Source organism: Abramis brama, assembly GCF_963993115.1.
Source record: "Abramis brama genome assembly, chromosome: 17".
Lineage (NCBI taxonomy): Eukaryota > Metazoa > Chordata > Actinopteri > Cypriniformes > Leuciscidae > Abramis > Abramis brama.
This window is the reverse complement of record NC_139979.1, coordinates 9,055,810-9,074,005: the sequence shown is the minus strand read 5'-3', so window position 1 is coordinate 9,074,005 and position 18,196 is coordinate 9,055,810. Positions and strand designations below refer to the sequence as shown.

At 38.1% G+C, this 18,196-nt stretch overlaps 1 protein-coding gene across 2 annotated transcripts in view; it reads right to left on the bottom strand.

Moving 5' to 3' along the window:
- rbms3 (RNA binding motif, single stranded interacting protein) overlaps positions 1-18,196 on the bottom strand; it is a 136,628-nt gene that overhangs the window by 72,304 nt on the left and 46,128 nt on the right. For both annotated transcript variants that reach the window (XM_084089875.1, XM_084089876.1), the window contains exons 3-4: positions 17,736-17,794; positions 13,661-13,752 (exon numbers count right to left, since the gene is read on the bottom strand). In XM_084089875.1, the coding sequence (XP_083946001.1) occupies positions 13,661-13,752; positions 17,736-17,794 (151 nt within the window). The remainder of the gene's footprint in view (positions 1-13,660; positions 13,753-17,735; positions 17,795-18,196) is intronic.

Here is an 18,196-nt window from a genome sequence, read left to right as displayed (position 1 = left end):
TATTAAAATTAGCATCAATATACAATTAAAATAATATTATATAAAAATATATTATAATACAAATATAATTTAAAATATGTGTAATACTGAAAAAATGCACTTTGACAGCAAAATATAAAAATGTAAAATACAATTTATAACAGGATGCAATTTATGTTTTATATTTTAAAATGTTAAATGCTCTCTCACACACACACACACACACACACACACACAGGGTTTGACAATGAAACTGAAACACCTGGTTTTATACCCCAATCATTTATTAGTATGGTGTAGGGCCTTCTTTTGCAGCCAATATAGCATCAATTTGGAATGACATACAGTATGTAAGTCCTGCACAGTGGCCAGAGGGATTCTGAGCTATTCCTCTTCCAGAACAGAGGCCAGGTCAATACTTGATGCTGGTGGAGGAAAACGTTTTCTGACTCCTCCAAAACAGTGGTGGCTCAAAAATATTTAGTTCTGGTGACTGTGCAGGCCATGGGAGATGTTCAACTTCACTTTCATGTTCATCAATCCATTCTGTCACAAGTCTTGCTGTGTGTATTGCTGCATTATCATGCTGATACACGGCACCTCCTTCAGGGTACAATGTTTGAACCACTAGGTGCACATAGTCCTGAATAGTTTGGTTGTCCTTGGCAGTGACGTTCCCATCAAGCACAGTAGGGAATATTGCAGCCAAAACATCACTGATCTACCCCTGTGCTTCACTCTGGGCACGCAACAGTCCGGGTGTTAAGCCTCTATGGGGCTTCTCCACACCGTAACACTCCCAGACAGTGAAGGTGGATCATCAGAGAACAATACATGTTTCACATTGTCCACTGCTCAAAATTTGCACAGCTGACACCATTGGCACGAGTGAACAAAGTTTTGGTTTTAGCAGCCCGACCATGAATATTGACACTGTTGAGCTCCAGGCAAACAGTTTATGGTTTTGGTGGAAACAGGAGAGTAGAGATGCACATTTAAAAGTGCAGTGAGTTGGGCAGCTGTGGTTTTATGTTTTTTGGATAAAATCCGGGTTAATACCTGGATATCCCTTTCAGACAGCTTCCTCTTGAGTCAACAGTTACTCCTATTAGATGTGGTTTATCCTATGTGGTAGTATGCCAACATTACCCTGGATACCATAGCTCTCCATACACCACAAAGATGTGCTTTCCAGGTCACAAATGAGCCAGCAAGACACGCACCAACAATTTGTTCTCTTTTGATATGTCTTCCATTATGTTGTGTGGATTTCAGTTTCATTGTCCAACCCCTGTATATATATATGAATCAAATATATGTATATACATTTATATATTTAATCAAAATATATTAAAAACATAAGTATACATTTTAAAATATTTAAAATATCAGTTTTAAAATTAATTTAGCATATTGCCTTAAATGCATTCGCCAATGACTATGCCAATAAAAAAAATGCAATCCAAGCCACCAAAAAATAAAGAACAAAATCATGGTAATCAAGGTCATTTTTCTGAACCCAATTTCTTTGCAAAGAAGGATAAAAGAATAAGTCTCGAAAAAAAAATCTGCAATGAATTTCTACGATAAATCGTACAAATCAAGCAGCAATTGTGAATCAACTGTTAAGCAGATGAAATTATTATAAGAGGAATGAAGTGGAAGATTTAGTCAGCTCGAGCTCTCATGAGGACGACGTCTCTCCGTAATGGACGAGAACATCAGTGGCCATATCAGTTGTTAGTACAACTCACTTCCCGAGATGGCGGGGATATGTGGACAGATCTCAGGTCCTGCAGACACACGCACAGCACTAGAGAGAAATAACAACAGCGCTGGAGTGAGACGGGGCTACATGTGTACGACAGGGACAGAGGAGACACGGGAGCATCCGGACGTGTCTGTCTGTGTGGTTTCCACTGTCTCACTCTCAAATCCTTTCATTTGTGAAATGAGACATTTGTGATGGTGTTTCTAGAGCTAACAGCTGGAGGGATGTGTTTTCTGCCTGATCAGTGGTCTAGATGGAGCACAGCCCTCTGAGTTTTGACGAAAGCTTTGAACGACGTGCACTACACCTTTCCTCTGGCCTTTTCGTCCCCTCATCTATAGAGAATAGAGATCAAACACACATGCACCTTGCGAATGCACATTAGCAGCATTATAAACAACAACTGCAACTCCTTGAGCTCTCAGCTTTCTTTTTGGCTAGCTGTCTGGAGCCCAGCCCTCCAGCTCCTGAGTGCTCCCACTAAAAGCCCCTTTCCTTCCTCACACAGATGCTAATGCACGGATAATGAGATTGGTGAGAGGCTGATAGAGGCTCAGAGATACTAACATTCTGACTACATCACCCATAATTCAATTGGGCCAGCTTGGCCTTTTTCCTTTTGTTTGCGAGCTGGAGGTTTTAAGGCCACACCACTCCCACATCCTCCTCCTCATCTCTGGCTGTGTTCGGAATAGTATACTATACAGGGGCGTCATGCAGATATTTTTTGAAAGGGAACCAGTGCAATTCCAAATTTGCACCCAAAGTGAGAAAGAAAGACATTTGAACAACTTACAGTAGTTGTTCATACTTCATTTGTCTTAAAAATCTGAGAAAGCACATACCCCACCTGTTTAAATGGGCTAAATAATATACTCATACTATTTTAGCATTAATCAGTATGTAGACTCTGCACAGTCATTTTCAGATGCTGTCTACAAACAGAACATACTAAATGGGATAATGTATTCCATAATGCACTCTTCCACTTCCATTTTCAGTGCGACACTGTGAAACAATATAAACAGTGATTCCGAATACTTCATTATTTGATCTTAAAACAAAATTTACACACATTATATTTAAATGCTAAAATAACCATTTATACTCTACCGTTCAAAAGTTCAGGGTTTACACACATATTATTCACAGATGAGGCAATACCAGAATGCATTAGAACATGGAAAAACATACTAATGAAAAGAAATGCTGATTAAAAATATATTTAAACTTCAATAATCAAAGACTCTCAGAAAAAAAGGTACAAAAGCTGTCACTGGGACAGTACCCTTCAAAAGGGCTCTAATATGTACCATTTAGGTACTAATATGTACACTTTTGGTACCATTATGTAGAAAAGGTACCTCCACAGTGACAGCTTTTGTACCTTTTTTCTGAGAGTGAAGTATTGCTAAAAGTAGTTAAAAATCTAATTAGAAACGGATTATTTTACCCAATGTTGGATTTTTTATGTATTTAATGTACACTACCATTCAAAAGTTTAGTGTCAGTGAGATTTTTTTTAAAGAAATGAATACTTTTAACTAGTATGTATGAAACTGATAAGTGACAGTACATACGTTTACATTGTTATAAAATATTTGAATTTCAAATAAACACTGTTTTTTAGAACCTTCTATTCATCAAAAGAATACTGAGAAAATATTTATCATGGTTTTCACAAAAGTTTTAAACAGTACTGCTGTTTTCAACATTGATAATAATAAGAAATGTATCTTGAGAACCAAATCAGCATATTAGAATGATTTCTGAAGGATCTTGTGACACTGAAGATTGGAGTAATGACGCTGAATATTCAGCATTGCCATCCCAAGAGTAAATTACATTTAAAAATATATTAAAATAGAATTTCTTTTAAAAAATTGTAATAATATTTCACAATATTACTGATTATTTTTTAACAAATAAATGCAGCCTTAATGAGCATAAGAGTAAATATGAAACAGCAAGTTCTTGTGGTAAAATTATATATACTACGTGTCTGAAATGTAAAGCATTACATAACATGTTCAGTTTCACAGTTCTAAATAGTAGTAGGCTGACTCAGTATGCAGTACACAATATGCAGTATTCCAATCTTCTGCAAGTAAACCGCACACAAAAAACACTATCGAGAACAACAAAGTAGATGCAGACCACACATTAGGGATGTTTGGATAGATCATTTTGGTTTAATCAACCTATTATAACAACAACAATTAATCAAAAAATGTGGTTAAAAATAAAGACAAACCAAACTGGGAGAGTTCCTCTGAAACATACATGTAGTCCAGATCCCAGAACCCTTACAAAGCTCTGAGTTACAAAACCCTGAGAACAAGACATTGGCAACCGGCTTTCATGGATCAATTTCATATTGGACTCTACCGGTGTGCCTGTGTTTTTTTTGTTTTGTTTTTTCACCGCAGTATCATAGGCAAGAGGAAGGCGCATTATGTTATACAAATCATCTGTGAGTGAAAGGGAGTGAGAAGCCACCATTTTATATAACCGGAATGTGCCTGGTGCTTATTGCTTCCCGAGCCCATTTCGTTGTGTCGCAATAGATCTCGTTTATGCTTTCGCTGTCCTGTGTTCTGCTATGTCCATTACTTTCCCCGGCGAGACAACTACAAAAAAACAAGGCATCTGTTTTCAATCACTGTGGACCCACACCAAAACCGAACGGCAAGAACACAACGCAGCACACACACAGAGACGGCGAGCCCATGGAGAGGGAAACACACTTCACAGAACATTTAGGAAATGGGAATTTGATGTCAATGGTGGAAGACAAAGAGCAATCACTTTTTTCCTTTTTCTTTCCCCACACCCCCACTCTTTCCGGCCCCATAACGAGAAGAATAATCTCGAAGCGATGGTTGTTGGATTTCTAAACACGACATGGTGTTGGATTTCAGTGGTTTGCCTTTATTATACATAAAGTATGTACACTTAGGGAAAAGACGAACATTTCTCATCTCATCAATTTTTAGCCTGGTGAGTGACTTGTACTGAGAACAGTTAGGAAGTTCTGCGCTATGCTTTGCTAAGCAACTATAAAAGGTAATTCGCTTGTATAAAGACTTAATACAGCTTCTTTGTCTTTGGCTTAGCATTCGATATCTCCTGAGAATATCGAACTCCAAGAAATAAGAAAGCGTTCCCATAGCAAGCTAAATAAACATGACTCTGATGTTAGAACCATCAAATGCAATAATAAATGAAAGATTTTACATTCTACAAGATTTTAAAAGGCAAGCATCACTGCAACTTCCGCTGTTGTATAGAGTACGGGTCCTTTTAAAGTATTAAGCTTCAGCCTGGCCTGAACCGTTTGTGCATAAAGGATAAATCAAATCTTGCAGCTTGTCGAGGAGAGGTGTGCTATACTTAGAGGAAATCAAACTTCAAGTTTTCATCTGGCAAATGATTAAAAAAACAGGCAAAAAGCCCTTGATGCTCCTCTAACTTTTGATCACCTAGAAACAACCTATCCACAATATATTAGTGTGTGAGTATTTGTGAGTGTGTGTATTTATATATATATATATATATATATATATATATATATATATATATGTATATATATATATGTATATAAGCATTAAAATGTCCAGTATGAAAATTTTAATTCAGCAATTTTCCAAAAGAAATTTTTTTGGTTATTAAATTATTAGTGTTTTTATTAATTAGAATATATTGTATTATATCTATAATCCATTAGTCATAACATTGAATATTATCATGAAAATTAGTTCAAATCTCAAACCTGCACACACTACAAGTTTTGAAAATCTTGCCGCATCAAACACTACAAGACATTCTTAAGATTATCATGCCAGATTTAGCACCTCACGTAAACAAAATGGATACTGTGTCACGGCAACTTGCTGTAGACATTATATGAGGAGCGATTATAAAGGCAGCTGTGTTGTTGCCACATCTCGAGCAGCAGTTCCTCCATCTCGGTTGTCCACCGGACTCGCACAGCTGCTTTTTGTTTTGCGGCTACCATTCCAAAAGTTTCGTCACTTCCGTCTCCTTGTAAATTAAGATTTGATCTGTAAACGCCTCACATTGCCATATTATCTGGGCTGAACATCGGAACCGACTGATGCCCCGGGGGCGTTTTTTTTCTCTGAATGTCGGGAGTGGTAAATCGGGCATAAATCGGCCTGAAACTCCTGTAGTCTGAGCCCGGTTTTAGCAAACTCACTGCAAACCCCAGCTGCCAGCCTAGCATCATTGCAGTGTTTGTTCCCTAGGCAAGCACCACTCACTTTCTACAGAAAGGAATAAAAGTAGAGTTTAATAGAGTAGCTGAATGAAAAAAATAAAACTTTGCAGGAAAAAGCTGGATTCAGGCAATTCAGCTAAACTAGTGTGCTCCAAGGTACCCTAACACTCAGGGTAGACGTAAATGTGTCTGTGTGCGTGTCTGTATGTGTGTGTGTGTGTATGGAAGACCTGCCAGTCACCCAGCAGTAGGAATCTTTGCGACAGGTGCAGCTCAGACTCCCACAGCGTAATTCACGTCTGGGCTTAAGGTGTGATGGGGACTGGCAAACACGCACACACACACACACACACACACACACTCTAATTACCAACCTGACCTTGGTTAGGTTATTACGAGTACCTTCTACTGCAGGGAAACGCTTTTCCCTGCAACTTTTCGGGCAGAACGAAAACATGAATGTGGAAACCGCTGAGGTTATGTGAAGAAATGAATAGTCCACTCACAGAAGACAGAAAAGGGGAAACAATTTAACTTCAATTTGAAGTTGTTGCACTGGTTTATTCATACGGGGTGTCCGTGAGGATGGAAAGGCCGCCTTCTTTAAGGAGCAATTATTCACCCTCATTTAGCGTCACCGGAACGCCGCGACACACGTAAAATTGAGAACGGAGAAGAATGAGAGCATTTACCACACTTCCTCTCATATAATACCCTGAGGGAAGTTTTTCCGCCTCCTGCTATATGGCTATATTAAAAACAAAACCATTTCAAGCATGAGAATATGCTTCAAGAAAGCAATGCTACTAAGTCATGAAGGTAATACAATTACAGTTTGCAAAGACATGTAAATACACACTCGTGCACACAATGCAAATCTCTTCGCAGGCATAAAAAGAAAAGACCTTCACTTGCTCGCACACACACACACACACACCCTCACAATATTATCTGAGCGTTCACAGTTATTCAGATGGCCCGGGGAAAGAAATCATAATGGAAGCCAAAGGTGCAGCAAAACCTGTAATATTACCACTTTGCTGTTGCTCATAAAAAGCCAAAGACCAACTGAACTCTCACATACACATTCAGACAGACTAGTTTAATCCAAAAGTTACATAATGTAATGCTAATGAGGACAATCTGGCCATCTAAAGTTGTTAAATTACTGAAAGATGACTGCGGTATCAATAAAAAGATTACTAACATTACATTTTAAAATGCTAATGCTAACGTTTCAAGTACTGATTCGAATCAAGAGCGAATTTTAATTTACATTTTTATAGCCTCATCACACAACACCAAAAGTCCAGACTTGCATTTACATATTCAAAGCTCTGAGCTGATGCTCAGGATAGCCGCTGGAATGGCACTCAGGTCCATGTTCCTTCCCGTCCACGACGGTAAATGCCACCTGATAGTTCTATTACAACAAGGTACAAATTTGCTTGTATTCTTGTTCTCTATTCTCAGTACTTTTCTGCATTCGTACTTCTGTCCTAGTGTCCTAGTTTCCGTTATTTACGCATGCATGGTGAAACGATTATTCTTGACTATTGTATGATAAACTATTTAGGATGTTCCTAATTGCGTTTTATAAATATGTCATTCTGGAGCAGCTGAGGCCAAAACTGATGGTATGACAGCATCAAATAAACACACATAAGCCCCATTCAGACTCCTCCCTGAGAAAAGTTAGGTAAGTTTGTGTTCCACGGAGATATACTTTGTGATTTTAATCCTGTCTGATTTAAGCATGTCTGTGTTTTCCTCATACAAAATATTACAAAATAATAATAATAAAAAAGGAAATACCTGCATTTTTTCGGCTAACTTCACTGAGAAATCTAATCCTAGGAATGTCTGTGATTATGGTTTATTATTTTCATAATGATTCTCGTCATTATTTTGACATTAGTTGAACACAGCACTGCCTTGTGCACCTTCATTATGTATTTAGACCTCCAGTCACTCAAAATGATGGTTCAAACACTGGTGTCGTCCCATCCTATGTAAACAAGAAAATTAAATCAAGAAGCAGTTCAATCACTGAAACTGCTCAGAATGGCCACAACAGGTACAAGCTTAAAATCATTTCCTTTCCTTCATTATATATGCATGTTATAATTACACAAGGTCTTGTTTTAATTGGTTTCATGATGCACACATCTAGAACCTGAAACCAAACATGAAATCAAAAACTTGTAATGCAAATGTCATTTAGAAAACCAACCCCGTCAAAACTGTGTAAAAAAAACAAAAAAACAGACTTTCTGGAATCCAGGTACAATCTGTCTAGATGGCAACTCTGAATTTTTTCCCAGTGATGACAAAGTAGGCCACACAATTTCTTTGATCCTTTTATTCTCCTTTCTTTCATTTGTTACTTGTCCATCACGGGAAGAATAAATTTCAGAAAACAATACAACACACCAATAGCACTCAAACAAAGAGCCCTCAACCGGAGACTCTGAGAACATTTGACATTTTACATGATGATTCTATTCCATTCTCCATTCGTAGAAAGATTCCGGCAAAAATGAGTTTACACAGGGTGGAAACTCAAACCAAAGTCCTCTCTTGGGAAATACATACAAACATGCATCACCAGCAGGCATGTGGAAACACAAAGTGTATGTGGAGATGTTCAGATGTGAAGGACATGTCTGCAGGCAACAACTCGAACAACTCACACACACACACTTTCTCTGCTTCTCCTTTGTACCAGTTATACAGTTAACGTATGTGTAACAATTTACATAAATACTGCCTCATGAATAATTAATCTCCTCACAATTACAGCAATACATACTAGCACCTCATTATGGCATTATAATTATAACGCATTCCTGCCAAACAAATTCCCTGCTTGAAGCAAACTAGTTTTGTTTGTTTAATTGCGAGAAATAAAAGTCTTTACTTTTCTTTATTAGAAGTGCTAAAAGACGTTGTTAATTTAGTTAATTTAGAGAAAATCAGACACAATAAGAATGTCACAGCAGGACCAGGACAACAAACAAGCGCAGAAAGGACTAGAAGTTTGAATAGCATCCACATAATGATGTAATGAAAACCGAAAAAAAAAAGGTTTCTTTAAAAACCCACGACAATTAGACAGTAAATGTTCATTCAACTGCAGACTGCAGTATATATATATATATATATATATACACACACACAATAATAAGTTATAATAATAATAATAATTAATAATAACTTTTAAATTCTTTTAAAAAGAATGTAGCATTAAAAAAAAAAGTGTGTGTACCACCTCTAACGTAAACCTGTCAATTTTCCTATAACAAGCAGAGTTGATAATATAAAGCCAGTTTATTGCTTATTTCCTCAATAAATCAACAGAGACTTATAAAATGACATTTTCTGGAGACAGATTTTTATACTGTCCATTTACAGGGGCCATATTTTTTCTTAGATTAGCATATACCATTTCAATTCACATCACTCTGTGGCATTAATGCACGTCCCTGTCCCATAAATATTTCAACACTAAAGTATTCTACAATCCTCTGAGGTACATTTCATTGCGAAATATTACATTTGTAATATTCTTTGAATATCTAAAGGTGAACATAAACACTAGATTGGTTTGTTTGCATCTTCGTATCTTGAATTCTCATGAATATGTCCTTTCATATCCTTCCATTGCTCTCTACAACACCCATGAATCACATTTTGACCCTGTAGACATTCTCCACAATAGGCAGCATCCAGCACAGGAGAAGGTTGATACATTGGTGAAATAAGTTTAAGAGGCTAGTTTTGTTGCTCAGAGGCACTGTTAAAGTGAGAGAATTCTTAATGAAAACAGGTTTAATAGGGCAGAGGGAAACTCTTCGATTACATTCCTGTTTAATTTAATGAGCCTTAAGCCAAGCGATTTAGTTCTTTTAATTGCCCTTCTCTCATTGTTAAAAAGATGTATGTGGCCATCTTCTGCAGCGTAAATTCCTCTGAATAACAGTTTAGTTTCGGTTTCTTCCACCAAGGAAGGACTGAACGGTTCTTTCTGTTCCTCTTGAATTCCACTAAAAACAGCACAGCACGGTGAAAATTCAATTTGAAAATAACTTTGGATGTTTAGATTACACAGCTATTTCCATGAAATTTATATTCAGACAGAGAGAAAATAAATGGAGCATCAGCTCTGACTGGTTTTTAATGAAGCGGGTGCTGGTGGGCGGGAACATTGCTGATTGGCTTATTCTACAAAACAATCACTATTTAACTCTAGGTGGCTAATCAAATTCTTCTTCTTCATAAAACTCATCAATTTCAAATTTTCAGCTAAAATGCTCAAAAAACTAGAGAGCTGCCTTGCTGTCTCTAGTAAAAAAAAAAAAAATCAACATCCTTTAAGCAAGATACACTATACAAATTCACAAATGTCACAAAAGCCAGTATTGTCCACTGTCAAGGCATCACGAATTCTTGTTTTACAGCAGAAACCGACAAGCATCCTTGTTGTTTGTGAACACAACCCGATAAGTCCGTTTTAGCAAATTAGCGCACAGTATTCAGGTCAGGTGACAAGGCTGCTAGCCACTTCAAAAAGATGCGCTAACTGAGAGGAGTTTCATCAAAGCTGACTAAAAGTGATCGAGGATGGATCATTTCAATGAACTTGAACCCTGATACCTTCTTCGGGGCGTAAAAGGAAAATAAAAGCTGAAACTTTTTCAAGAATCAGTGTTAAGGGAAAAGCTCCCTGTATTGCGTCTAATTACAACAATAAAGTTTGTCAGGCGTCTATGTCAGCAGAGGAGATTAACGTTACAAAGATTAACTGAGTGTTTTATTATATATCATAGTAATTACTTGGTTTTGTTTAACTCTGAAACATGAAATGTGGAGTTATATGCTTTTGCCAAAAAAAAAAAAACGACTGTTGGAGTTATCTGCTTTTGCTAAAAAACTAACTTTTAAAGGTGCATTGCGCAAGTCTCTGAGTTTTTGCAGAACTATGCCCCCTCTGGCGACAAGCGAAACTGCAACCAGAGGTGTGCACGCTCATGGACCACACGCACACGCACGCTTGCACGAGCTGTTCATAACCAAAAGAGCATCAGCCGCACAAATCTTTTGTTTACAGTCATAATGTCTTCAGAGGTAATAAAGTTATAAATCTGCAAGTCATTTTAAATATGTGAAAGGAAAGGCATTTGAGTAAATTACACACTTATGTGTGAGGGGAAAACGGGGGTAGTAGAAAACTTTGGTTTTTGTTTCCATCTATCTCCATGTTGAACTGTTTTATGTGTTTACTGTATCCACTTATGATTGTATTATTATGGAAATACGTTCATGAACAATATAAGTTATTACTTTGTTATTACTTTGTAAAAGCTCAAAATAATAATCATACCATACACAGTTGGTCAACAAAGTACACTCAAATGTCTCAAGGTAATATTCATAGATTATTACATCATTTGTTGTTGTAGATTTGCCGTATCAGACATTAGAGACTGGGCTATATCTTACCGTTTTATCAAGAAAAAAGCCAACTGAGGATCCCGTTTGAGCCCTAGAGCAGACCGGAGATTCCAACGAACAGTATTTATATTGTTTTTACCTTTTGTACACAGCCACGTCCAAGTGATCTGAGGGCGCGGGCGCTTCCTAGTGTGTGCAGACCGGAGATCTCTCCATTTGTTGAAAGCCTTCCCGATGTTGACTCCCGTCTTATTCCGACGCCTGTGGCACTAGACAAAAGTTTTCTTTTCTTTGTCTTACGTGGAGTTTGCGTTGGGGTTTGGAATGAACTACAAGCCGGTCTCTTTGAATCCATCTTCTACTTTTGTCGAAAGTTGACTAAAGTTTTGTCGCTCGAGTTGTCTTCGCTGATACGGAGAATGGCGGCGAATACACAAACCTGCCAGACATAGCCAGGTGAGCGTGAACGCGCATGACGTCACGCCCAGTCTCAAATTCCGTCCCGAATCCCTCTTATTTATTTTACTGTACAGGATTATAGAGGCAATCGCAGTGATCAGAGAAGGGCTGATTCAGCCCATCAGGCAATTGTTTAAGCATGTATGGGTTAGAAAAACGGGTATTTTTAACATGAAATGTTGCGCAATGCACCTTTAATATATAAAAAAATCATACTTTGAATGAACTTTTATTTTGTAAGTAACCTGTATTTCTTTAAGTTATTATTATTACTTAATCAAAACAACCCAGCTGCAGTTTGATTGATAGTTATCTGTTTTTGCAAATTAACTCTTCTGTTGTAAATGTCCCAAATGGGAGAGGGTGTGCAATTTTCAAAGAGTTTAATTAAACGTTCATGTTATATATTTTGGTTGCATTTGTGAGTTAATAAAAATGTAACTGGTTGTGTAAACTTGGCACATAATCTCTAAATATCGATAAATAAATCGCTATAGCCCTGAATCAAATCTTTTGAGGTATCGGCAAATATCGTATCGCTGGCTGAGAGATTTGATATCATATTGTATCGTGATGAACAGTCCGATTTACACCCCTAGTGAGCATCGAGTCTGAGGAGATGTCGGGGCAAACAGCTCTCTCCAATATTTTGAATTTGTACTGCAGTACCCATTTCAATCGCTATCTGTCAATACTACATACTGCACCTTTAACTGCTCCTTTTACCGTTGCTGAAACAGTTTTAGCCTGTAAGCTGACCACATTAAAAAGCAATGGCCATGGTTAAGCTCAATAGAAAGTATTTGTATTTTAAGTATTTTTTTTATGTCGAAATTATTTCCTGTGGTAACTGACCTTAAGCAACAAAGGCTGTTGATTGAGTTCAATTTAAATGGTAAATTCTATTACTCTGACCACAGGAAACATGCAAACATGAGCTAAAACACTCTCTTTCTCTCTTTCTCTTTTTCTCCTCCTCTCTGTAAGATGACCTGTCTGTTTCACATGAGGCCTGCTGCGTTGCAGAGAGCTCTGACAGGCATGCATGTAAATGGGATACACAGATACACAAACCATCTGCATCCTGACAGACCGCAAGCTTATGAATATTAGAGGACAGATGCTTTAAACAACTGTGCGTGCATCTGAATGCACACACTGGACATTAAGCTACATTTCCATTTCCATTTCCATTTCCACCACTTCCTGAGAATCATACCTATACTTATTCACCATCAAAGCTGTCATCATCTTCTCTATAATCATTATCATCATAAGTGACACCATAATCAGAAATATAGTAGCAACATAATTCCTTTCTGCTGATTTTTTTTTAAACCAGCCTAAGGTGGTTCACTAGTCTTATCTGATTTAAACTGGTCTAGCTGGTCTGCCAGTCTTGTCAAACTGTTGTTTATCTAATCTAGCTGGGCATCCAGCCTAACAACCCCTCTAAAACCATCAAACCAGTCTATTTTTTTATCATTCAGCTTTCTCTCATTAACAGTATTGGTTCAATCTAACACAATTTCCTAACACGCTTCTATTTTCCTCATGGCGCACTGGGTAGCTCCGCTCACAGTGACATTTCATTGGTACAAAATCTGCTCCACATTACTGTATATTAAACATCAAAGGTATGGGACAGTGATTGTGTCGTTTCACACAATATTTCTCATGCTGCAGGGAAAAAAGACTCGATGCTAGAAAGATGCCACTGTGCACCTGGTTTAGACATGGTGTAAAGCCTAGCTTACCTTTGCCATCTGTGCCTGCACGCCACTGGCCTTCAGGGACGCTACAGCTTTCTGCGCCGCCGCCGGACTGTCGAAATCCACAAAGCCATATCCTACACACACACACGTACAGAGTAAGAGATAAGAGATATTTATACACATTATAAGACACATATTTTTGCCAAAAACTGAAGAATTCTTTATCAGACATTAATCAGACCATATCAGACACATTTATCAGACACATTCATGGGTCAAAACAAGACCGCTCTGTTGTTTGTCTTATCATGCTGATCGTGGCGACACAAGAGAGTCTGCATGTTTGAGCACAGCCGCTTGTGTCTGTGTGTGTGCTTGGGGAGACAGGAAACGGCCATTTTGTTCAAGGCTCATGCTTGTCAACTATTTCCTCAGTAACAGGACAGAGAAGGATTCAGCCTGACCTCACCCCTGCTGGAAAATCCAGCTTAAAGGCAGAGTTCAGCCAAAAATGAACATTCTATTATTATGTAATCACATTTACTTCATTCCGAATTCATATGATTTTCTTTGTGGAAAGCAAAACGTGCATTTTTCACATATATTGAACAATGGCAACTCTTTTAAATAGAATAAAAGAGAAAAACTATAATTCACGCACTATATTCCAAGTCTTTAAAGTCATACGATAGCTTTGTCTGGTGAACAGATAAAAAGTTAAGCAATTAATCACTGTTCTTATTGGCACGTTCATTAGAGTTCTTGAACATTTTTTTCAAATTTGATTCAATGATTCAATGAATCGGTTGATCCAGTTAACAAAACTGGACTAAATCGTTGCATCCCAAAAGGCATAGAATAGTGCACAAGTTTTTAGACAATTTACAGCTCACACACACACACACACACACACACACACACACACACACACACACACACACACACACACACACACACACAGATATTAAGTGGTTATTGATCAGGAGTTCAGGGCCCACTAGGGGGCCTCAGCAAACTTCTAAGTATTTAAATTAATTTTTTTTTAAATAATTTAAAAAAACTTTTGTTATTTATTTCCGTTTTTCCCCTGAATTTATTTCCGTTTCCCCCTCAATAGCTATTGTTTTTATTGAAGAACTCTTAAAAAAAAATGTGGTTAGTCAATTTAATATAAAATACTATTGACTGTTAATACAACAGTTTGAAAATAAGCAGTTTTGCCATAACTACAGGAGAAATACCTGAAATGTCTTATGCCGCGTTCCAGGCAACCTGTAACCCGTGTTTTTCCAACTCGTAACTGGGAGTACATCGTTCCAGGCAACCTGTAACCCGTGTTTTTCCAACCTTATACCCGTGAAAGTGCACTGGAACGGCAGTCAAACCCGTGACTTCCCACCCGTGAACTCGTACTAGATCGATGTACTCCCAGTTACGAGTTGTAAAAACACGGGTTACAGGTTGCCTGGAACGCGGCATTAGACTCGGGTGGGGGGTGGGTCAAAAAGTTTGAGAACACACTGGCATATTTATATATATTAGGGCTGTCAAAATATAATGTGTTCATTTTGCAATAATAATAATTTTAAAAAGCATTTACCCAGCATCTGTTTTTATCTGTCATCCTTTGGCTGTGCTTCAGTACATGATAACGCTATCATTCATTTAAGTGCTATTAAACCATTCAAGTGCAATAAGACACAATATATATATATATACATATATATATATATATATATATATATATATATATATATATATGCACACATGGTTCCTGGCAAACCAGCTAATAGCCAGCTTAGACCAGCAAGAAAGCAGTCACCCTGTTTTAAAACTCAGCTACTTTTCCAGTAGGGTCCATTCCGCCACCCAGCTCTTTAACCAAACATTTATTTGGCAGCAAGCGAGATAGAAGATCCATGACTTCCTTTACGACATATCGTATTAAAAACTGCAGTGGCAGAGGTTCTTAAAGACCCTCAGTACATTTGAGGCACATTTGAGGCAGTGTGTCTTCATTCGGCAGAGGCATTCTCACCATAAGCCTCTCTAAACTCTAAACACACACACTCTCAAAGCCTGACTGACATTCGAAACCACAGATGGCAGAGCACAGAGCTTTGGAGAGCCCGCGAATGGTTCAAGCCAACAGCTCTATATGCCAGACATATGTGTTCATTTACGCACGCACACACACCTTACAGTACATATAGAACAACACGCCATCCGCTTTGAAGTCTCCCGGTAAACATGGATGTGAGAAGGAGAGGGAGAAAGATCTCTACAGCAGAGAACAGAGCCATCCAGATGTTCCAGAGACTGCAGATGTTTCATAAGCCTAAGAAAACAGCGTGTGTGTGAAAAAGGATTTCCAGTAGACTGTTCTTGATCCAGAGAGAGGAACACTTTTGGTTTAAGAGATCGCTGCAAGCATTCCTGAGGTCACTGACCAAGAGAGCTAAACAGCAGCCATCAGGAAGTGGGCTGAGAAAGAGGTTTCAAGTTGAAGAATGCAGGGATCAATTTCTATTAACAATGTGACGCCCAGGACCGGAAAAGGCCTGAAAAGGAGCTTGATAAAGAGGTGAAAAAGATAAAAAGAGCCTGTTTGTGTGTAGACATCACACAGATGAGGGTTTTGCCTGGAAGTGTTTTGGAAGCCTTTCGTAATTAAATCCATAAATACAAATGTGCATGAGTGGCCCTATTCTCATCCTTTCTTTTCTTTTGCCTCTCCGTATTTTTCCTTTGGATATCAAGACTGTGAGAAAAAAAAGAAGCTGTGCACAATATCTTCTTCCTCTGCACACAATTCCAATTAGAAAAGGAAAGCGAGGTAGTGAAAGAGAAAGCTTGTTTGCGTGCTGGTGTGTTGTACAAAAATATTTACGCTCACTCCGTTTAATGAGAGGCTCGTGATTGAGTAAAAGAGAAAATCAAACACACCTTCAATGTTGCCCACAACCCCCACCACCTCCATTCTCTCCATCTGTCATTACGGACAAGGGGAAAAAACAGCTGTCTAAAACTGAATATGTCTTTTTTTCATAATTACAGAGTCTAGTTGCGTAATTCAAAACACACAAAGTAAACATGCATTTAAACGTGTGTTTAATGAACGGCCAACAACCCATGTAAGAAGAGTGATTCACAACGTTGCGGAGCTTGATAACTTACGAATGATCTCCAGAAGCAAACGGACCGAACAAACTTGATTGTAAACAACTCTCGGTGGTTTACTCCATCATATGGAATTAATCTATGGCAGATAGGCCTGTAATTGCAATCAATTAACATATCTTTGAAATGAATACTGCATATCCTGTGCAAAAAAGAAAGAAAAAGAAAAAAGGACGGCGTAGAAGCAGGCAGAACAAACATAAGTAGATTCAGCAAAGCCGTGAATGAAGCGAATCCATCTTTTTGTTCGTTTCCTGTCTGATATCCTTGGCTCCCATAAGTCCTGGCTGGAAGCCCATCAGGGTGGAGGAGCCTGGCAGAGTAGGAGGGCAGTTAACTCCAGGAAGTGGAAGTCCTCTAAAGCCTGGAGTGGTTTCCTCTGCTTCCCAAACACCCCCTCCCTCCCCTTCCCATGTGGGCATTAATACTCATTTTCGGACATATTAGATGTGCCTTCAGAGAGAAAGCATGACAAAGAGATGTATACGTACACACAAAACAGGAGAAAAACCTGCAGAAGCCAGTTTGGCAGATTGTGTCGGAAGACAGGCTGTTTATTTACAGCACTGGCTGAGTGTTTCCTGAAAAGAGGCTGTCTGCTAAATCATCAATTTCAGCCGGACGCTTCCTTCGCCCCATGGCTATTTTTAAACCCCCACGACTAGGCCCGGACTTTTCAAATCAACACGGGAGGAACCCTGTGCTTTTCCTTGCCATGGCTAACCCTGTTAGTCACGCTAACGTCTTATCCGGTTGTAAAGACTTCACCCACAATCACGCTAACACGTTTCCGCCTCTAAAGATCATCCAGGCAATCTCCCGACTAATCTGACTCAAAAGCGGTCATTTTATGAGGATTATTGATTATTTTAAGTGAGACTGTGAATGCTCTGTGAGCATGTTTTTAATTCAAACCGATATTGACTGCGGTACTCACCTTTGCACTGGTTGGTGTTTTTGTCCAGGATTGCCTTTGTTGACACTATTTTTCCATACCTGCAGAGGACAAAGAGAACAACAGGGTCAGCTCAAATGAAAGAACATCAAGTACATTTCAATGTATTACATGAAACGTGGGCAAAACTTATTTTAGTCTTTTTAGTCATTTTTATTTCCACCATATCTCAAATTATGTGTTGTGTGTGATTACATTACCTGGTGGGAATAATGGAAATTACATTTTTAACCTTTTTTTAGAATAAAATAGAATAATCTTGCCAATTTTAATTTCATAGTTATTTAATGCATGCAATATTTTCACACTTTTGCATAATTTGGCAAAACGTCAGCATCATTGGAAATTACTCAAATGTATTCATTTAAAAATTCAGAAAACAATGACACTGTTTATAAGTATAAATATATGATGTTATTTTTTATTTTATTTTTTTCATATTT